Below are 23102 nucleotides of genomic sequence, written 5' to 3'. Positions count from 1 at the left end.
TACAATTCACCTTACTATAAATCTATGCAAAAATGCACAATATTATAAGTCACAGAAAAAAATTGAAACATGATTGACTACCTTTTTATGTAAAAGTGTATATAAAAATATTTTTATTCAAGTACGTAATTCAAACAATTAGACAATACTAAATATTTTCTTATAGAAAAACTTAGTAGATTAGCAAATAGTATATTCAGAAAGATCCCCCCATGCTGGTCCAACTTTAAGTTTCACAGGCAACGGTACTGCAAGTTGACATACTTGTTCCATTGATTCCTTTACTATTTTTGCAACTTGGTTTAAATCATGTATATTCACCTAATATGAGGAAAAGAAATGAGAAATGGTAAAATACAAGCATTCAAAATAGAAAACTGATACAAAGCTATTACTGACCTCATATAAAAGTTCATCGTGGAGTTGTAATACTAGATAACCACCTCTTTGTTCTGCTTCTCTACTGTTACTTCTCAATTTACGAATAGGATTGCTACTAGGCATAATGGTTGTAGCCATTGGAAACTCGACTCGTATTCTTTCTTCGATATTTACCATTGCTTTTTTAGCAATATCAGCTGCAGAACCCTGAACTTTTGTATTCACTGCTTGGCGTTCTGCTTGTACTATGAGATTTAAAAAATTACATTAATTTATTCCTAATTAAACGAAAAATTTTGTTATGGAAACCAATCTATATTTAAGAACACCCACATTTTTCCACCGGACTTGTACTTGTCAGTTCAGGAAACATTCTACGTCTTTCCAGGATAGTTGTTATGTAACCATTTGTACGTGCTTCGTCCAATACATTACTCAACCACTTAGATATACCTGGGTATGCATTCATAAAAGATTCTAAAAATTCTTTGGCTTTAACTTCATCTACTGATAAATTCTCAGCAAGTGTTTTCACTCCCATGCCATAGATCATGCCATAGCACAATTGTTTTGTATGCTGACGTATTTTATCATCAACCTTTTAATGTGTCAATATATGTCAATAAAATTATTTTTAACAATATAAATTGTTTATACAGTATTTACCTGATCTTCAGATATGTGATTCCAATTGGCTGCAATGTTCTTAAAAATATCACCTGGTTTCCGCATAATATCACATAATAGTATATCTCTTGAAAAATGAGCTAATATTCTCAATTCAAGTTGACAGTAGTCTGCTGACAACATAACATTGCCTATTGCTGGTATAAATGCCATTCGAACACTTATTGTAAAGCTATTGTCTTTAAAATTAAAATCCTTTGGCACATTTTGTAAATTTGGTTCATGCATCGAAACTCTACCCGTTAATGTAGATGTAATACAATTACCGTGAATACGAGAACTGTGTTGAGCTAGATTCAATATTGGATAAATAATCTAAAAAATGTATTTCATTATTTTATTTTGAATTATTTAATTAATATATAGAGTAAAATTACATTTTTTCATTCGAGTTTTAATTTTCGAAAAGTTTGAACTTGGCTAATTATTGACTGAGCATAAGTAAACAATTAGCAGAAAGTTATTCTATATACATGTGAAAATAAGTTAAAAATGTGGAATATAATTTTCCTGTTTAAAGCAAAAAAAATAAAATAAAAAAATAAAATAAAATAAAATAAATTTGCAAATTTACTATTCCTGGAAATGAAGCTTTTGGTGAAAAAATTGTATTCCACATTTTTTCATAAAGAATCCTCGCGTTTACTTATACACGTAATTTCAGTTTTTTAATTTTATCAAAAACTTGTTTAATCTATACATGCCTTAGATTGAGTTGCACTTAATTTACGCCATGACATAACAAGACTAGATACTGGATGATCAGACTGCTCTAATACAGCTTTATTAACGCTAATCTTTTTTCCCTTGTATAAGCCTAAAATCTATAACAATTAACAATTTAGCAATTAAATTCAAACAACTGTGCGAATAACAATCCATCTCATTAATATATTTACAAACCTCTCCAACTTGCTTAGACGAGGAAAAATTGAATCTTCTTCCACATAATGCATATGCTTGTTCTTCTAATGACATCATCTCTTCATGGATGATGGAAGACAAATCTTGTAATGATTTTAACGATACACCTAAACCAGTTAATTCCATGCAAGCTAGTAAGGTCACTGTCCTCATTTCAATATCTGAAAATATACTTAATGTTTCAAAAATGTAAAAGAATATGAGATAGAGTAATAATGAAGCATATTCATTATATTTATTACCTTTAAATGTGTATAGTAATGTTGGACTCTGTTGTTCTAACTTGTCTAATAGTTTATCTGTTATATGCCATGTAAGTACAGCTTCTGCAGATGCTCTGAGTTCTCCTGCTATTTCACTTTCGATATACAATCCAGGTCCTACATCATAACACGTACCTATTCTTTTCGCTATGAAACATCCTTGTGGAAAATATTCTTTCACCTGTTTTGTGTATTAATTTAAATATAGTAAAATTATAACATAATTTAATATAATATGTAAATTTATTTATAAAAATAAAGTTGTACATATTGCTTACCATTTCATGAAATGTTTTTTCACGACTGCTCCCATGATGCAGCCAACCTGCTACTTTTGGGTCTAAAAATTTGCAACTTGCGGTAATACTACAGCATTTATACAAGGTTTTAAACATTTCTTTAGTTGCAAAGCATTTTACATACAAAAAGGTGTTACTCAGCAATTCTTTTAATAGTTTCATTTGATCTTTGCCTGGGATTTTTAAATCTAAAAATTTATAGTGTTAGAAACTAAGAGGGAGAAAAATTAATATTAACATAATTTTAAATACCTCGTTCATTAGAGAAAGAAATATAATATGCAATATTGTTTTCCCAAGCAATAGCAGCACCACATAATTTTCTCTCTGCATGCACATAATTTTCCATTTTTTTAGACCTCTTTTTTCTTTCAGTAGTAGTAGGACCAATGATCTTAGAGCCTATATTATTAGTTTTATCATTATACAATTCACAATTTAAAGCTAACGCAATATATCGTTTTTGCATCACTTCACGCTTAAACAAATTAAATGTGGCTCTATCACTTCCAACTTTTATAATATTTAATGTATTCCAATTAGTTGTTTCATTTACAGTGTCTGCAAGTTCATTTGTTTTTACACACGTTTTAGGACTATTTTGAGTACTTTTTAAATTAAATGTAGACTTCTGTAAAAAATTTTCCGATTTTATGGGTGTATCTTCGTCTGAATTCGAAATTGCATTGTCTATACTAGAATTTTTATTAGTTAATGTTTTTTGCACAAGTATCTCATTTAATTTTGATTTGATTTTACATTTTTCAATTTCTATTCTGTCTGAAACAGTAGTTGCATGATTTTTATCATCAAATATCCGATCGGAAACTTTTTGAGTATACAACTTCTGTTTCCTTACAGAATCTAGTTTACTTTGTAACTTGCTACTTGTAGCAGGTGAATTTATATTTTGGGAAGCAATAACAATTTCATCTAAATCTGATTTGTTTGAATCTAACAATGTTCCGCCGTTTTTACTAAAAACCGTGACATTTGCAATAGGTGATTTTGCAACTTGTATATTACTCAGTCTACGTTTCTGTGGTCCTTTTTTTATATAATCGTCCATAGCTCGTTCAAATTTCATATCGCATTTCTTTCTTATCTCTAACGTCGTACTACTTATTTCATTGGTTTCTACGAAATGTTGCACATTTGCATTTTTTCCATCTTTGATGTTATATTTAACTGATATATTATGGTTATTTTTATCTTTACTTTGATTTAACTTCTCCATTATTTTTTTCGTTTCATTCCAAGAATCATCTTTCCACGAAAGTGTGCTCTGTTTTACTTGTGAATTTAAAGAATTCGTATTTATATGTTTATCTTTCACATTCTTTTCTGTGACTGTCTCATTGTTGTTAGTACTAGAAGTGATTTGTAACTCTACATCTTTTTTGTCCTGTATTGTTACTTTGGGTTCAGATAATCTAGTTTCTTCAAATTCTGTGAATTGTAGAGAATCAACGATATTTTGTTCAAGAACATTACAAATTTGTGTATCGAGATTTAAACTGTCATCAAAAAGACTAGGACTTCTCGAAAAAACTTCTGTTTTTATATCATTCTGAAAACTAGATGAATGCGTAATCGTATTTCTGTAAGCTGATACTTTCGTCCGAATTTCGTCCGAAATTCTTATTTTCTTAGTTGGTATATCATTCACATTCTGAATGTTTTGGTCTTCATTAATGGAATGTTTACTAGTAACATTTCGGGTACAGTCTGTTTTCCTATCGTCGAAATCGAGTAATGATTTACTATTTCGTCTTGAAGCAGATGTTATTTTAGGGCTACTACTTTCAAGGAAATTACTTGATAGAGTATCATACAACTCAGGGATGTCTATTTGTAATAATTGATCAGTAAGTTTTAAGTCATCATGCCTTGTCTCTTGCAATGTATTATTTTCTAAGTTACATTTAGAATCGTTAATATTTTTTATAATATTTTCATCAATTTTAGATTTTTTATTTTTATCGGATTTGTGATTTAATGAGCTTTCTTTTTCATTAACAAAATTGACATTCTTATTCATACTCTCGTTGGTTATTGAACATGAATTCTTCTCATATTTATTTTGAATGACAATTTCGCTTAAATTATCCTTATTTTTAGGATTGCTGTATGTAGTTTCAAGTTTTATTTCTACATTTGTGCGTTTTGTTGCTTGAAATCTATCTTGTTGTTCATATAAACTTATTTCGCTATTAGATTTGTTTGTAATGACTAATTGATCATTCTGTTTCCATGACATATCTTGCAATCTCAGTTCATTCTGCAAATCAAGTGCAATATTAAACCTCTTACCATACCATTTAACTCGAAAGAATCCGGGCGCAATCATTGCGCCCGAATGGTCGAGAAAGGAGCCGAAGTGGCGGAGACTGTCGGAACTTGAAACATTATATCGTGCGACTGAGTGCGAGATAGCAGCGCCCGTGTTTAGAAAAAAGACACCATTCGAGACATTCATACTTGGCCCGAGATTAAGACCACGAGTGAGACTCGTGATATTCAGGTTTGGCTCAAAATTCTCATCACGACTCAAACTCGTCAAAGTATGGCAAGGGGTTAAGGTATAAAATCATTCAAAAATATCAATCTTTAAAACTATAACTGTTAACTACCTGTACTAATGTTCTCGCCTCGTGAACTAACATCGTTGCAGCTTCATGAGGCGTTAAACCATCTTTTCCAGTGACAAATACTGTTCTCATTTTATTTCGTTTTACTGCTTCCGATTCGTGTTCACCATCCTGTTCTTTTTCACTAAAATATAATTTCAATAATAATAGACTCTTGTTGAATCAATAAAATATTTTACTGATGTACCTTTCAAAAGGAAGTGCCTTATAAAGCGCACGTTCAACATCAAGTTCATTAGCAGTAGCTAATTCTGCTACAGATGTGATTCCATGCTTGTAAAGACTTCTAGCGCGTAGCCCATTTAACATTGGGAGACGCAATAGATCTAATAACTCTCTACATACACCAAACTGTAACCGTGTCTGAAATTGTGAGACTAGTAATTCTAGACAGCCCCAGCCCAATTGCTTACAGAATTGCGTGATCATCCCTGAAGACCATTTTAAAATATTTATAATATCATCCAATTAAATATTTTCTTATAATACATAAGAAATATTACCAGCAAATGTAGAAGCAGATTGCTGTAAAGTTTGAAGAACTCCACGGCAACAGCCATATTTTGTACAAACTACAGTAAGGGGAACTTCACGAACTAAATCATGTAATGCTAATGCAGTATAAAATCTCTTATGTATACTAAGCTGAAAATAGAAATTTACATTACTTAGTGAACATAATTAATAAATATATCCACTCATTAATATCAATTGCTAATATATAATGTTCAAATACAAAATAATTCACCAATTTTCCCGGTCGTACGATGCCTTGAACAGCTGATGTTAAAAATCGTTCTTCTACGCCAACAAGTTGCCCAACCCTACGTTCACTTTCTGACAGCATTTTCCATAACTCTAAAAATGTCATCCAATCGATACTTCCAATTTGATTTCCAGAATTTAGTGGTGTCACTAGGTATATCACATGTAATTCTGTATCCAACACAAAGCATCGTCTTGCTTTTTGAAGTTCTTCAAGTAAGAACAAACCATCTCTAGGTGAAATAGAAGCTGCTAAACATGCTTTACCGAAAGCTGTAGCCACCCACCTATGTCCATCTTCAGTTTTTTGCAACCTATGTAATATTACGTTATATGGAGTATAAAAATATCATCTAATATAAGAAAAACTTGAAAATAATTATTTTTATAATACTTACAATAAAAATTCATTATCTACTAAAAATTTGATTGCGTCGTTCCAAGGACTTTTTGAGTTGTACTCATCACTCAAACTTACTAAGGTAGATTTAATGTACAATTCAAGATGTAATGGAGTATGAACGATCTCACTAGCTATAGCTTCTAGAAGAGCTCGAATTAAAGGTGTTGAATCCTCAAGACAGGATTCAATTGGTTCCAAAGAAGCTGATAACAATATCTCAGCTGCTTTTTGTTCAGTTGGATTACACATAAGTATACTTTCCCCTATGAAGATATAACTGAGTCTATATTCCCTTTCATTAACTTATGCATTGAACTAAATTGATTTACTCCATTATTTTATCTGATCCTATTATCTTTACCTGCTGTATCCTTTCCCATTCTACCTGCTCGTCCTATCATTTGTCGATAGGTAAGGCTATCTAGTAATTTTCCAGCAAACTTTGGAGATCTAATAATCACCCTTCTAGCAGGTAAATTTACTCCACTACTTAAAGTTGATGTGGCAACAAGAACTCTTAAAGACCCAGATCTGAAATAATTTAACATGTAATTAGTTTTTCTAAATATTCATATAATATGGAAGATACGTGAATTAAAAACCTGAAAGATCCTTCTATAATATCACGTTCATCCATGGTAAGACCAGCATGATGAAAAGCTGTCCCAAAAGAAACTGTGTTCTTTAATATGTTATCTAACCCTGTAGGACTACGTTTTAGTTGCTCCAATGTTTCAGAAATTAATGCAGTATCCAGTTGCTGCCTTAAAGTTTTACCTAGTTTCGTATTTTCTCGACCTAAAAAAATGAAATTATGAATTATTATTATGAATATTATGAATTGTGCAATTATAAGCCAAAATTTAAAATTTAAAAATTTAATATTATTAAATATACCCAGTTTACAAAATGCAGCAGCAATTTGTTCAGCTAGTTTCTCACACCAATTTTTTGTAGAACAAAAGATTAATACACTATGTCCATCAGATATTGTCTCGATACACAGGTGAAGAATATCATCCGAGTCCATAGTTAATTCTGGCATTGGTGTTAAGTTTCGTATAAGACATAATTTATTATCATATATACTTCTACCTATCTAAAAGCATATAAGAATTTGTATTAAAAATTTCATATTATAAACATATTACAATTTTGTAATTTGTGAAATACCTTGCATTGTTCATTTAATGGTATTGGTCTGAATTCTGTTTTATACAATTCTGCATCCAACCACTTAGCTAAAATGGACAAATTTGGAAGCGTAGCAGACATACCAATTAATTGTATATTAACATTTTCATTTCTGAAACAAAATAGAATATTAATTTCTGTACTTATTTACAATAGCAGATTATATTTTTCTTACATCACATAGAAATAAACATATTCCAATTACCTAAAAGTCATATATTTCAATTTAGTTAGAAGTAATTCGAGAAGATATCCGCGATTTGGATCACCAACAAGATGTAATTCATCTATGATTACCGAGCCTAAGTTGATTAATTCATTTTCTTCCATTAGATGATTTACTAATGAATTTGCCTTTTCGATAGTTGCTATTGCAATATGAGTTGCTGCAAATCCTCCAGCAGGCATAACACCACCCATAAAACCCTCTACTCGAACACCACTATCAGATAATAAATCCTAAAAAATTACAGTTTAACATATAAGACATATGTAACATTCTTAAATTAGTTACTCATAGACTAAAAAAATCTTACTTGAAAATAATACATTTTTTCTCTAACAACAGAAACAAATGGTAAGATAAAAATTACTTTTTTTCTCCTTTCTAATACTGTTTTTATCATAAGAATTTCTGCTACTAATGTTTTTCCAGCTGACGTTGGAGCAGAGTATACAAGATTACGGTTTTCTTCAATGATCTTATGATTTGATAAGCATTCAGTTTGCCAATCAAACATAGTAACTACTCCTCGTGCTTCATATTTCTGTAACATATAGAAATAAACTCCTAGTGTCATAATTGAAATTTAAGAAATGGATAGAACTAACTATTTTGAAATTAGTATAAGTTTATTAGAAATATAAATTTACCTGAAGAATGTTTGGTGGTAGACCCCAAGAAGCTAATTTATTTCGTTCTTGGGTAGGAATAATAGAGATAGAAGCATTTAATTTGGAAGATTTTTCTTTATTACTTACAAGAATATTACTATCAGATAATTTTACATTGCTTGTATCAATCGTAATAGTATTTGCAACAATACTTTTTTCATTACTATTATCAGCATGCAAGGTTGACGATTCAGATTTATTATATTGTTTTGGCAATATACTTGTATTTGAAGAAATATTATTTATATAATTCACATTTACATTAGCATTCTTTTTACTAATTCTATATGAATCGTGATTCTCCTTCGAGGAAGTAATATTTTTTGATTTTGATTTACTTATACTAGTCCTGCCAACAAGTTTTGATTTTAAAACATTATCTCTTTTAAGTTCTTTACATTTTAAATTATTTTGACTCGAAGTACGTTTCCTATTAGTAGGACTATGCGACTTTCCTTTGATTTCAATATCTTTATCGATATTATTTGATATATTTGTTACTTTAGAGAGAAACGTATCATCTTTGAAACATTTCTCTGTATCATTACAATTGTTAGTAATATCCATATCTTTGACTTCAGCCTGAATACAGGCAGACAGTGTATCATCCCCAAAGGATGGCATTTTATTCAAGCATTGCATTTTGCAATTTTGTGTTACTTGAATATTGTATATTAAAAATATATACATTAAAATTAACAAAAGATGGTATAATACATTATTCAATCATTATGACTAGATACATGAATTTTTTGGGTAATTTTTGTATAATTTTCATCCACGATTTTCGAATATACGATACATTATTTTGTATCTTCTTGCTTTAATATAATTCAATTAAATAATTTTATTATTCAATATTTACAAATCAAGCAATTATGTACACAATTAAAATTGAATGTCCGATTCATCATTTAATAAATAATTATATGAATACAATTTTTTCATTTATGTACAAAACTATTAATTATTTATACTATTTGGAGTAAATGTTACAAATGCTCCATTCTTTTATTTAAAATAAATATTCGACAAAAATAAATTATATATAATGTATAACTAAGGGAGAGCAAACGTTCACATATTCTTCTTCACAGAATTTTTTCTATTTTGTTTATTATGAAATTTAATAAAAAATCACATCGTCGATAAAATTTAAAATACATATGATTAACGTACAATCGCGCGTGGTGAGATCATGATTATTGCCGCTTTCTATTAAGATTTTTTATTTCGCTATCAATTAATTTATTGGCATGTAGATTGTATATAAAATGACATATAAACTATGACATAAAATAATATTACGAATTATCCATTTATAATATTTATTTTATCTATTGAAATAAATTACTCGAGTCATGAGATATTACCCTAAAATTTCCCTAGAACTTTAAGGTAGAATAAATTATATCATACATTTTCTTATTATTTGAAACTTTAGTAATTTAATTATTTGTTAATAATTAATATGCATAATTACTATATGTAGATGCGTTGTAATAACAATTAAGATAAATATATTTGTAAGAAAACAAATTTAGTATCATGTGTAAAGATAGATTTAGGGGCTATAGAATATTTATAAATTTAATCTTTTTACATTTTGTAATTGTTTCGGAAATTAAATTATAACATATGAATAAATGTATTTGAAAAAATTAATTATAATTTAATATTACAAATAAGTGTTAGGTTTGCATTTGATGCAGTTGATGTATTATGCCCTCTATCGTGAAATTTCTAAACCAATCTGTTGAAATGCAATGGATAATCAAAATGTCTCAAAATAAACGTATTATGTACATCTAATGCGTAATTATTTTACTATCTGTTAAGTTTACATTTAGATATTAAAATAGTTAAAAGAAATTCTACATTCAATTATAATTTAAAAAGTCTTGGTAATGAAATTATTGTCCGAGAACTATAGTTGAAATTTGCCTCGACTATAAGATCGTTTAAAACTTAATTCAAATAAATTTTAGTATTATTATTATTATTATTATTTAAATAAGAATTACTAATAAATAGAAGTTACGATCGCAACAACAATGTTTTAATAATGTTTCTAATATAATATGCGCGAGAACATAACAGTTAAAATATGTTAAAGATATTTTTATAGTTGATATAAAAATACTGAAACGAGATAAACGTCCATTTCGTAATTGATCTGTCAATTAAAATTTTACAGTTTTGCAATGAATATAAAACATACGTTGACCTTTCAAGTTAGACATATATGTATTTTCATCTGTAGGAAATACCAAACATTTAATTGCTATTCATAATATATCATTATAATCGGCATAATCGTTAAACCTAAATCTGTCAAACGATTTTTCAAAATCATTTATGCAACGCATCTGCCAAATAATGATAGACAGATAATAAGAAAATAGGCATTTGATTAACCGACGGTCGTTTATATTTAATAAGCGGAAAGTTGTAACGTTGAAAGATTATAGTCTCACTGGATGTAATATTTAGGAATAAATTTCCGCTATGATCGTACTTCAGTTCCTGTATTTTTCTTGTTTAATTCCTAGAATAATTAATTGACAAATAAGAACAAGGAGTACAGACATGAGTTCCAAGGAATATCCGAATGATACGATTAGATGATTTAGCGATAGTATTAATAAATAAATATTTTATCGTCCCGATGAGGACATGTCAAAAAAATGTTAGTTTCGTTATTTTATGTAAGCAAAAATGTAATAAAATTAGTACGGAAATTGAAATTGGAATTGATGTTATAGGCGTAATTGGTAGTAAAATTGAATACGTCGCTAATATAGTGGATGATATTAAGCTTACAAAAATGAAATTTAGAGCACAATATCAAGTAACGTAGAATATATGTAACAGCGTATATAAGATATAATTATAAAAGATTTAATTAGTTTGGGTATGATAGTAGTGGTAAAATTTAGGATTACACGAGAAACGTGGTTTACGTAAAATAACTGAAATCTCAGAATAAAAAGTATTTATTTTGGGCATACAAATCTTATGGAAACAATTATATACACTTGTGATAAAAGTAGTAGAGTACAGCTGTGGAAGGCGGGATTAAGATTTTCCAAAATTTCATAAAATTTTATTCCTGGAATAAGAGATATGGTACAAATGCACGAAGTCAAATTACAAAATCTTGTTCAACTACTAATACGAACAGAGAACGAACATTACAGTACATACTGCTATTTCTCTATATTCTACTAGCGTTTGTACAAAAATCTAAGCAAATTGACGGTTTAACGTGACGTTCAACAGACGAAGTTCCAATAATAAAAATCTTCCGATAGACCATTTTGATGTTCAACGACGCACATATACGTACACATACACATCGCAGGTCACATCACGAAACTAGTTTAACGTTCGAAAGAACCGTTGAGATATAGGTGTTTAATATTGCGTCAGATGTTGAAGAGATCGTAAACGTGTGAACAGAGCTTAAACAATCAAGATAAAGCTGAATAAGATGTGGCGTTCTTTAAAAATTTGTACGCTGCTAAACATTTTAACAAATACGTTTTGAAGCTTTGCAATTTCCACTCTGATCTATTCCAGTTAATTAAAAATTTATAGGGCTACGAGATAAGATTGAAAAATAATATATCTGGCTACAAGTCAAACGGAGTCCCAATTTCCAAGAATATTCCGCGAGTCCGCGCGGATTTATCGCGAGACGCGCGAGTGCTGGCCTACACTGCGCTACTAATTCGATGTTCAAACGCATCATTCAAAAAACGCATTCGGTAGCGCATAAGATAATGCGGGGAGTGTGAACGGGGCCTAAACGGTGGAGCAAACGCGTCGCGTCGGGCGGGCGGACAGGCGGGCAGACAGGCAGACAGACAGAAGCTGGAGCACCTGTCTGTCCCTCCACTCTTCGGTACGGTAAAGAGGGGCCCGGCACTGGATACACACCTCGTGCCGTGGTTCAGTACTCAGTACCTCGTGCACGCTCACGCTGATAAGACCTTATTCTAATCACACGTCACCTGGCATCGATATAGTCGTGCGCGGACTTTTTACGCAATTTCTCACGCTCCATCTGACGCAATTGCTTCGGTCCTTCGGTCTTTCGGTCCTTCGATCAACCACGTATTCGCGCGCATTTTGTCCCGACTGGTCTCGTCTTTCTTTCACTCTCTGTCTCTTTTTCTTCCTTCCTCTTTACCTCGTCCGTTTCGCGTGTATGAAACTGACGCAGCTGGTGGCACCTTGATGCAGCGGATCGCGCGGCCCGATCCAGGAATTTTCCCGGATCTTTGGATCGGTCGATCGAACACGTCAGCTCGCCCCTAACTCTCTCTTTGCTGCATCGAACGCATACGTAATTACCTTGGCTCGCGCGATTATATCCGCGCGATCCCTCGATAGTCACGTACGATTTGTTCGTATCACGCTGGATACGTGCTCACTGCTCAGCCACGGGATGTACCGCAGTAACTCAGCCACATCCCGTGTTCCGATGTACGATTCGATGCCGGCAAAGATACCGCAAAAGAATCGTGATTCGTCGATTTCCGTACCGATTTGCTTCTCGTGTTGGCAGCTTGGAACCGCGGCAACTGGCTTCCGCGGCGATGGATCGGCAATCGATTCCGTTCCTTGTATCGTTTAGTCCGCTTCCGACGTTCGACTACTAACGTTGCTGGCGCTCGGTCGCGCGCGTATGCTACCAATCGGCCACGTGTTTTCTCCTACTCGTGCCACAAACAACGTTCGATCGTGGATAAAACGTACAGTGTGTTTCTAACGATTCGCTTCTTGCCATTGCGTGTAAATGTGACACTGTTAGACGTCACTGAGGAAGGCTGTTGCACTGGATCTGCCGAAGGTCGAATATCGACACCGGACGCGGACAGCAGAAATTAGGTGAACCGCTCGAGACAGACTTTTTGTTTTTCTCGCCGTGCTCGCGTAGAGATCGTGTAAGTTGACGTGTACAGAGAAAAAGAACTTGGTCCGCAGTCCGCAACAAGAATTCCGATGTTACGTAACGGAGAAATAGAATGAACGAGCGTTCAACGGGTGACGCTCTTTTTGTGAACTCGATAAATACCACGTGTCGGATCGTTGACATTGAGGAACAGATTTTGTGTGAAGTTTATGATTAAGTTCGACCAGAGAGTACGAGTTCCTCGAATAGGAAAGGCCGGAGAATCGTTTAGTGAAAGCGAGAGCGGCGCTAAGTGTTTGTGAAATCGTGAAACTGCGACACCACGTGTGTGACATCTATTACTTGACTTGTGATAGGTGGATCGTAAAATTTACCGTTTCCATTCTGCTATGACTAGAACGACGAGATTTCTCGACACACTGGTGCGGTTTTCATAGAAAATCTTGTGATATTGGCCGATATAGGGAGGGCATTACGCTTCCTTTTCAATGCAATTTGTTGGATTAATGGCAAGTTGTACGTTCTATAGAAAATTGGTAAGCGACGAAACTATTGCTGTTTGTATACCCTATCGTTTCTTCTAATCTCTCTCTCGTAGATATTAATACTTTTATATCTACGATCTCTCTTCTATATCGCGATCGGACTAGAAAATAAATCAGATCGATCGAACGTTTTCAAAAATACGTATTTTCAAACTTGTACGATCTACGAAATACTCGTATATTTACGAAAATATGAAATTTTAACTTGAAATGAAAGAAAAGCGAACTTTCTGGAATATTTGTTATCGTACTCGTATCTAAATACATAGTTTGCTTTGTAGTAGATAAATTTTATTTATAATTACAAGAATGTCAATACTCGGTATATTATAGTTGTTTATTTATTTCGCCTTGGCATACTTTTTAGCGTTTCGTTCAATACAGGAAAGCAACAAAAAAGTAACGCGATTGCAAGACGAATATACATATACAAAGTCTACTACGCAACATGGCGCTTTATGAAATAAGTACTTTATGCCGCTACATTTCTGCCCTCCGTGTGATCTATCTCGGCCGTTACGTTCGACTGGAATTTATTTAAATATCTACGCATTGAGTAGATCGCGACAATCATAGAAAAATCTGTCGAAATTGCGCGATAAATATTTAAGTCGTAAACAAAAAAAAATTATCGCGAAAAAAGGTTTGCGTTGCGCTAACGGATGTTTACAGGTGAATATTTAAAAGTAGAAAATTACTAGCTAGAATTTGAAAATAATTACAAAAATGAACTATAACGAACGTATTTTATAAAACGTTGAACGGTGTAAATCCTATAAATAGTACAATATTGGTTATATCTCGCACGCAGCCTTTTTAAATACATAAGAAATTCATAATTCAGAAACAGAGCATATATCGAAACGTAAAATCAAATGAAAATATTATAGTCGATACAATTAAGTATACACGTTACAAATATCGTAAAACTCTTTTGTTATTTTAGAATCGTCATCGTTATAATATGCCAAGTTATATAATAGAATCATAAGAAGGTGAGTGTTTCATCTAAATACCACCCAAAATATCTCTGTTTTAATTAACATATTATTTCACAAAAATACTTCCTACAGAATTTACATATTTTTGCATAGTTTAGCATACGGGAATAATACTGTTATTCTGCTGGAAAGAGTTAATGAAACGACTCGATCAAAACTTTGTCTTCTTCAATGAAATAATATATTCTATTTGTCTACAGTAGCTATTTTCATCGTGATAGGTATATAGATGCAATACATAGATATACGTACATATATCTGGTGTTGAGACAAAGCGATATTCTATTCAGTGTTCGTTTGTTTTTTAAATATAAAAATGCGATATATGGAAACTGTAAAAGTCGGTCTTAATAAGTTAAAGCCTTAACGATAGATATGAAATATAAAATACTCGGAACGAGATAGTATCGCATAGAGCGACATTGTAAACTGTGATATGTATGTAGAAGCGGATAACGAAAGACCAACGCAACGGTTGGAAAACAATTTAAACAATGTCTAGAGAGTGGAGAGCGAGCTAACTGTTTCCCCCTTTTTTTAAATGGCGCGGCGGCAGCGCTGCGTCCTTAAGACTTTAAGGCTTAACGAAAAAGAATGCATGAAAGTGTATCATGGCAGCTCCGCTGCTGGCACAAGACGCATTTATTAATGTTAATGACCGTGCAGCTAAACTCGTACAATGCATAATAATCATACGATTCCCACCTCAATTTGCTTCTAAACAAAACACTCCACGGCGAGGTTCACTTACACATAGCCGATTTAAGATTTAATGACCATGATCATCTCTCAGGAATCTTTGATCGCAATCGCCGTGGGAAGGGGCCATTATTCCTTGGCGCGGTCGCTATTAATTAGTAACTAATTACCCCGCGTAAGAATACATGCGTTAACCGCACAAATGGACTGCCAATTTTTTTTTCAAGCTACGGATCAACCCCTAGATCGAAAGGTATAATGAACTTGCAAGCACGTTTTCGTAGAACCACGGTCGCTTCCTTGTGAAAGTCAATTGTTTCGGCGTAAAGTTCGCAATGAATAATGACTTCATTGTTTTACGTTGCATACCGTGTGCAACGAGGAGCAGGTCGACTAACTTGCATACTTTTTTTACCTGATATACCGTAGATATAATTGGAAGTCGCTGCGTTGAAATTGCGTAATTTCCAGAACTGTACATATACATATGTTACATATGGAGTATCATTGACTGATAAGAATTGGAATTTTAAGTAATATAAGCGTAAAGATAATGTTTAAGCTTTAGTCGTGATACATATGTTATTGAATATTAAAAATGCGATAACGGCGCAATTATTATAATATATTTGCTTAACAGATCCATTTAGTATAGATCCATTAGTGGTAAATACTATATTAGGTTTTGGCCATTATTGTATTTTATCAGTTAAAAGCATATTCATTATCTCTGAAATATTCGTCCCCTAAATCACACAAGTACAAAATTCTTTGCATGAAAGGTCTGTTTCACAGTTATGCATAAATTGTCTTATGTCTACAGTGCCTTCGTTAATCGCTTTTTAACAACATAATTTACAACGGTATTACTGTCTAACATTAAACTAGAACGCAAACAGCTTTATATATTTGCTACATCGTTAAGTGTCATCAGTACAATTACTTTTACGTTACGATTAATGATTTTATTGCTTATAACGTAGCATAAACTCGTAAAAAAAAAGAAACGATGATAATGTTGTTTTGGTAAACTACTACATTTTTCAAAGTACTTATTTTAAAAGCGAAAGTTATTTTAAGGGGATAATAAAGTCGAAAATTACCTTTTGAATGATGAAACTCGCACTCTATACGAGAAGTAATATTCTACGTTTCAAAATGTTGCTACCCACTCATTTATCATTTGTGGTTGCTCTTTCGATGTATCGTACTTTACTACACAAACACAGACGAGACAGTTCAAATAAAGTACTTACGCTGCTTTAGTAGAGCGTAAGTAGACGTAGATAAGTACGAAGGAGCCATGACGAACAAAGTTTTTCTAATTACTTTAACTAATGAAATTACGGTAATTTTCAATTATCGTCGCAATTGTGACAATCAAACAAAATAGCTACCAGTTACAGAAATTAATTTACTTTGGTTTTCGCTCTAACAAATAGTCCGAAGACAATGATACGAACTATTTGTAGAAATTTTATTCCAAATTGTGTATATATACGTAGACATTCTGAATCAAAAATACTAAAATTATTTTACGATACATACATTCAACAGCTACGTTATTTGCTAGAACCGAATTAATTTTGTCTGCGCGCGTTTGATAATTTCTCAATCGAATGAACGTTAGAAGTATCGTACGAATGGCGTATTCTAACTACAAAATCGAAGTGGCAGATTCGCGTTCAGTTTGCTATGTGCTTCGAAGCTCGCTTATTAGTAGACGCGTGCTAACGTATTGTAAATGTAAAAGTAAGGAATTACTATTGACTGCGAGTTTGCGAGCTGTGTCGAGTTAGGCAAGCAAATGTACCATGTAATTTTTTGTTGGCGGGAATCGTTCGGATGCAACTCATTCATCGTCGTTCCTGAAGACAATACGCGTCGGACAAGCGAAGAAAATCTAGCGGGAAAAAGGAAGAAGCACGCGTTTGAACTGAACGCTTCTTTGTTCATGGCGGGAAAATAACGTCGAAAGCTCGATATATCGATAGTGGTAGTAGTCGATCATTGTATCAGCTCCGTTATCTTATTTCGTGCATTTTGTTGTCTCAATGATAATAAAGAACTTGCACGAACGATGCTTCTTCGTTTATCGTTCTTATTAACACGTATCTGACGTACCGTTTGACACAGTTTCTCTAAACTTTATCGAGGTATTGAAATTTCTACCTGATTAAGCTAGCAATTTGTCGATAAACCTTTAAGCACAGATTAAATATTCTTAATACATTGGAATTTGATTAGAATGTCTATAGCTTTAAAACTGATTGTTCGATTCGTAAATTGGAACTTGCAATTAGTTCTTGGTTACGCGTGAACGTAAAGTTTATAACGGAATCGTCGTTCAATTTGTCTCTATAGCCATTGGAAAGTACATTTTATTTGTTTCGTTGTCATCGTTCTTTTCGGTGAAAAATTCTAATTAAATTACACAACAGTATAAACTATAGTTGATATTTACATATCTGTTTCAACAATTATTCATTTCCTTGTACGGTTTCTGTAATACAATTCTTTTAACGCCTTTCCCAACTCGGAAAATTATTGAACCTAAAAATAGAAAGATGAAGGTGTAAAATTGAAAATAGATTATGCTTTATATATACACGAGTGCTTCGTCATTTCTATTTGACTAATTCTTATTTTTTGTACGAGTACTACAATCTGAAAGGATTTAATGCGATTACCATAATCTTTATAATGTATTGATTTCCTCAACCTTTCCGTCTTATAGTTACGACAAATAGTCTTATGTTTAATGCACTTCATTATATGATTGCACGGTTCGCAATCATATACATATATGCAATAGGTATCTGTATTTCGCGAAGCGGGATCGTCAATTTATCATAATTGTACTAGAAGAATGTTCTATCCCATTTTAATTAATTAAACAAATTACAGTTAATTAAACCACTTATGTAACCCTATTGAGTAACTATCGATACAAAAATAGATGAAATGTTTCATGTGCTGCATATAAATGCGATCGATAATTGCAATGTAAGAATTAATTAGTTACTATCTTGCAATCTACAATACTATGTGCTCTATTACAGCAGTCCGAAGAAAGAATAATCACTCACTTCTCCTCTCTTTCGTAGCGTATTTTCGACACTACATAAATTAACTTTAATTAGAACGGTCGAGTAGAAATTTAATTGTTTTCGAAATAAATTAAAAAGAAAAAAAGTACTTTTCCTGACATTAAAATATCAATATACTGCTGAAAGTAATAATTAGGAAATATTAGCAATACAAATGTTATTAGACATTGTTAGTAGAAAATGTAATATCTCTAGAAAGAATAATACGATATATCTCTAAATAGAATAATATTTCTATTTCCTCTAATTTGTTAAGTTTTCCTTCTAAATGTTTTTAAAAGAAGAATATTAAGTTTTTTAAATAAACGGAATAAAAATGATCGATAAAAATAAAATTATTAATATTTATATGATAAATATTTATACAATAGTTCGAAGTATACACATAGTTATTATCATTACAATTTTAACACAAATATATTGAAACCTTTTACCAGAGGTATTTCAGTATCTAAAGCTGATACCAGACAAACATTCGTTAACCACCGGCCTGTAATTCGTACCTATGATATTCAATCAGAGACTCCATATGAACTGGCTGATTTATTGTTCGCTATGAATAGTATTACATACTCACTGAATACATTGTATAACTGTAAACAACGGATATAAAATGATGCCTGAAGCTAAAGGCAGAACACAGCATCTTATCATAACAAATGTTCGTGCTTCGGAGTCATTTTCAGCTGAGTCTCACACCCGTTACACAACTCGATCAATTATATTTGTCCTACAAAACCGGGTTGGAAGTGAGAGTTCTTCTAACGTCGCGTCGTTTCCAGGTACCATAATGGCGTGTCTGAAACACGCGTATTTTTATTTGACCATTACTAGGCGCGAAGGAATGCGCACCTCTGTCGTACAAAACGCGAAAACTTTACGACCAATGGTACCTATATGAATGTCACTGACCTCTTTATTATGTATTATGTTCGTACATTTGTCAAGTTGCCAAGCGTGCATGCTAAAACTGGGCAGAGTGATCATAATTGCGTGGAAGAAAGGTGGTTCTAATATTGTCTGTCCACGCATAGGATACCTTGTTACATCTATACATTTACATTTACATTTACCGCATATTTGTTTCTTTTCGAAGAAAGGAAAGGAATAGGGCAAAACGAAGAAGACACGTAGGCAATTATAAGCACGAGTACGAACGTCCGTATCTTATGCTCTTAGTAACCTGATGTTTCATACATTATCGAATAATATATTCTTTACGTGTTAGCACATGTTCGAAATGATTCGATACGCATCAAAGCTGGAATGCGATGAAAACTTTGAAAAACTATTTTTAAAAGTTTTGTTTTCAGTAAAATGAAAGAGTTCCCAGTTATCTGCTAGTTATAGTTTGTTAATATGACTATCGATTAAAATTAACCATTCTAAAACTGTGATTTTATTATGTATTTTGTCAAATATTTTTTACGTTAATATTATATATGTACATAATATATTGCAAAGATTTGCATTAGGTTAGTGCATGTGAATTATCAGAAATTTGAATTTGGTGGTTCAATACGATTCGTTAAATCAAGCCATATTGTTAATTATCAATCGTATTAAAAAATAAAGTTGCTGCAAATTACATGTTGAATATTAAAGAGGGATTTAATAAAAGCGTTAAAACCTCGTTATTGACTGTCATAAATAATCAGGATGTTCGCAAGATTGTCTTACAGAAATTTAAATTTCAAAAACACGATATGAAAGTTGCTAAAGACATATCTAAATTTATCATTGCTACAAGTGGAAAGACGGGGTCTATTTCAACGTAAACCTAATATTGTAGCGGGCATAAATTATTTAAAAAGTGGTAGCAAAGTGTTTGAGTAAATCAAAAAGTCAAAAACTTAGTTTGAAAAAATACGCGATGTAATAATATGTCAAATTATCATTTTACAATTGTGAATTATTTGTCAGATAAAAGAAAAAAAATAGAGAGATTCGGATATGTATCTACGTGGTATCCTTTATGATAATGATGATGATAATATTATAGTATTGGGTTGATGAACGTGAAATGTCATTTTTTCAAATAAGACAATTCCATCTAAATAATATTCAAACATTTTATACTTCAACATAAATAGCTATAGAGCAAAAAATAAGACCGCAAGATTAAAGTTTCTCACAAAATTGCTTTAATGGAGCAATTTAATCATGGAAATTAAACGAAAAGGACGTAACGCGTGTAAAATTCATATCTTTCAAAGTACGGTACTATACGTAAAATCGAAGGAATCGTTATCGTTTTACAGATGAAAGAATATGCTTTCTAATAATTTCTGATCATACCTGTGGTCCTTTATTAACAAGCTGTTTCAACATGGCTGGCTAACGTTCCAATTTTTCGAACGTTCGAAATGCGAGGACAGTTACTAACGGTAGACTAACTTGGACTTTCATTCATAAAACGGCACTCGCGGACGCAACATTACTCTCGATCAGATTGGAAACCAGTTCTAGGCACGCCCGTTTCAAAGTAATTCTTCATTACTTTTACCGCGTTTAATGTACAACTTCCTTGCGCTCGAATATCTATTACGTCAAACTATATTTCAAGGTTCATTTCCTCGCATTCAACCCTCGTTCAACGTCCACGCCCTAAGGTGAATCAGGAATCAGGGTTGCTGCGTAGTCAGGTTATTCGAATAATTTCACACTGACGACGATTCGATGCGTTCCATTGGTCCCGATGATAAATGTCTCGACGTTATAAATCGTTTGAGATGCCAAATTAATTTCACCCTCGTCACTGATGAGATATAAGTCGTCGGGAGCTTGAAAGTGTACAATTGTCAGACGGTCGTAGGAACAGTTGTAACATCGAAACTACGTATTTGAATTTTTACATATATTTGTAACTTTTGATGAATGAAATATACGTACACATACATACATTATATCGAATTGTTTAAAATAATGCGATATCCATAACAGGTAGAAAGTTTCTGGATGAAGTACGTATTATTAATGGGATTAAAAAATGATTCGACAGTACGTATAGTACAGTACGATAGCCTGTCATATAAAGAAGTATATATATTCCCCAGCAAACATACAGTCGGTATAGAAAGTATTTGTACACTGTTTACAACGGGATAACTTCTTTTTAATTTTTTTTTTCAATTTAAAAAGGACTCAAATTTCTTTCATCCGCTGTCCGGTACCTTTTGGCGATTGATCCGGCTACGAAGATTTAGTTGATTTGTTCATAGGGTAGTTTTATATTAAAATTATTGATAAGAATCGCGGTAATTATCGCGTTAAAGCACGAAGTTACGTTTTAAAGAGCGTGGACAAAAATATAAAGAGAGGGAGATGTATACTCGTACTATCGTAATGTGAACAACTTTGAAGAATTCTTTTCTTCGGACAAATCAATTTATATTCAGCACCCTTTACACGATGCGTCTCCTTGAGCACGCGGCAATCTTGTGGGAGGTATACATCGATTATCTCGATTGCACCCTTAGCGAATTGACTAAAGCGAGGACTCGGATCTCGAAAAATACAATAATCCGGAAAACGAACAAAGGCGTTTTGATATCGAAACGACGTATAATAATATACTATGTAATTCATTTAATCGTAAATAATTATAGAAGCAACGGGGAATAAATTCGATCCTTGAAGCTGTATCGTCAGCTAAGGTGTTGAGCAGTCCACGAACCGTATACTTAAACTTTATTGTCTGTATAATTTAACGTTCGAGCACGGCCATCGAGCGTTATTATATCTATACATTGGAACCATTTTAGTGGTATTGCGAAGGAGTATCGGAATTTCGACCGATCTATTCCTTTTACAATCGATTTTATTTACATACTTATGATTTCTTCTCGATGCAAACCGATCGTCGCGTCGCGTCGAATGTTATACTTTCAAGTAGCCGGTTCTCGGTTTCGAAATCCACGGATTAAGATTTTGAAAAGTTTCAGGATCTTTAAACGTATCTTTATGCGTATGTATAACACATATCATCCAGGAAATAAAGATATTCCTATAATTGGAATTTTACTCACGCAGGGTCAGTCATTTATTTCGGTTAAATCTTCGCTCTGCGAACAGCTTAACAGCTTATTCGCGAGAAGAAGACTATATTCTATATTCTATATTATACAGACTTGTGATTCAAATAGTCGTATCTTATCCTATTATGGTTGTATCCGAATACAAGGAATTTCGAAATCAAGAGACTCGACTAATGAGAACAGACTTAGAAACGCGAAAGAATATTTTGAGTCATCGGTAGAAACAACGGATTAGTAAAGTAGCTTTAGATTGCGTGAATTCAGGTAGGTGAATCTGAACAAGGCTTATGGGAATTTTGATCGTGCAAACTTCCCTAACAAACCTGTC

The 23102-nt window shown here is 32.5% G+C and overlaps 1 protein-coding gene and 1 long non-coding RNA gene across 4 annotated transcripts in view; one reads left to right on the top strand and one right to left on the bottom strand.

Moving 5' to 3' along the window:
• Positions 1-93: 93 nt before the first annotated feature.
• On the bottom strand, positions 94-9233 carry LOC117206334 (DNA polymerase theta). Of its 3 annotated transcripts, XM_033445578.1 has the most exons (22): positions 8441-9233; positions 8104-8334; positions 7773-8026; positions 7547-7679; positions 7271-7472; positions 6976-7171; positions 6735-6904; positions 6369-6636; positions 5954-6284; positions 5709-5850; positions 5393-5636; positions 5188-5329; positions 2807-4835; positions 2534-2742; positions 2235-2436; positions 1972-2153; positions 1773-1892; positions 1335-1383; positions 1048-1178; positions 715-979; positions 400-626; positions 124-321 (listed from the first exon to the last, which is right to left on the bottom strand). In XM_033445578.1, the coding sequence occupies exons 1-22, from the start codon at positions 9149-9151 to the stop codon at positions 181-183; spliced, it is 6579 nt and encodes a 2192-aa protein (XP_033301469.1). In that variant the 5' UTR covers positions 9152-9233; the 3' UTR covers positions 124-180. The 3 variants fall into 3 exon arrangements, with proteins under 3 accessions (XP_033301468.1, XP_033301469.1, XP_033301470.1); XM_033445577.1 differs by having other exon boundaries at positions 94-321; positions 1048-1383; XM_033445579.1 differs by lacking the exons at positions 7773-8026; positions 8104-8334; positions 8441-9233 and having other exon boundaries at positions 1048-1383; positions 7271-7468; positions 7547-7635.
• Positions 9234-13013: 3780 nt separating this feature from the next.
• The window catches only part of LOC117206443, a 67438-nt gene continuing 57349 nt past the window's right edge, over positions 13014-23102 (top strand). Inside the window, exon 1 of the long non-coding RNA XR_004487394.1 lies at positions 13014-13918. This is a non-coding gene — a long non-coding RNA (uncharacterized LOC117206443). The remainder of the gene's footprint in view (positions 13919-23102) is intronic.

Source organism: Bombus bifarius, unplaced genomic scaffold, assembly GCF_011952205.1.
Source record: "Bombus bifarius isolate JDL3187 unplaced genomic scaffold, Bbif_JDL3187 scf7180000008006, whole genome shotgun sequence".
NCBI lineage: Eukaryota > Metazoa > Arthropoda > Insecta > Hymenoptera > Apidae > Bombus > Bombus bifarius.
The sequence above is the reverse complement of the archived record's forward strand: the minus strand, read 5'-3'. Positions and strand labels throughout refer to the sequence as shown.

Excerpts from the sequence above, each read along its gene's own strand:
- LOC117206334 (XM_033445577.1), bottom strand. The coding sequence starts at position 9,151 with ATGTATATATTTTTAATATACAATATTCAAGTAACACAAAATTGCAAA. Across the intron at positions 2,437-2,533 it reads AAAAAACATTTCATGAAATG|GTGAAAGAATATTTTCCACA; the intron begins GTAAGCAATATG and ends TACACAAAACAG. Across the intron at positions 322-399 it reads ACGATGAACTTTTATATGAG|GTGAATATACATGATTTAAA; the intron begins GTCAGTAATAGC and ends TCCTCATATTAG.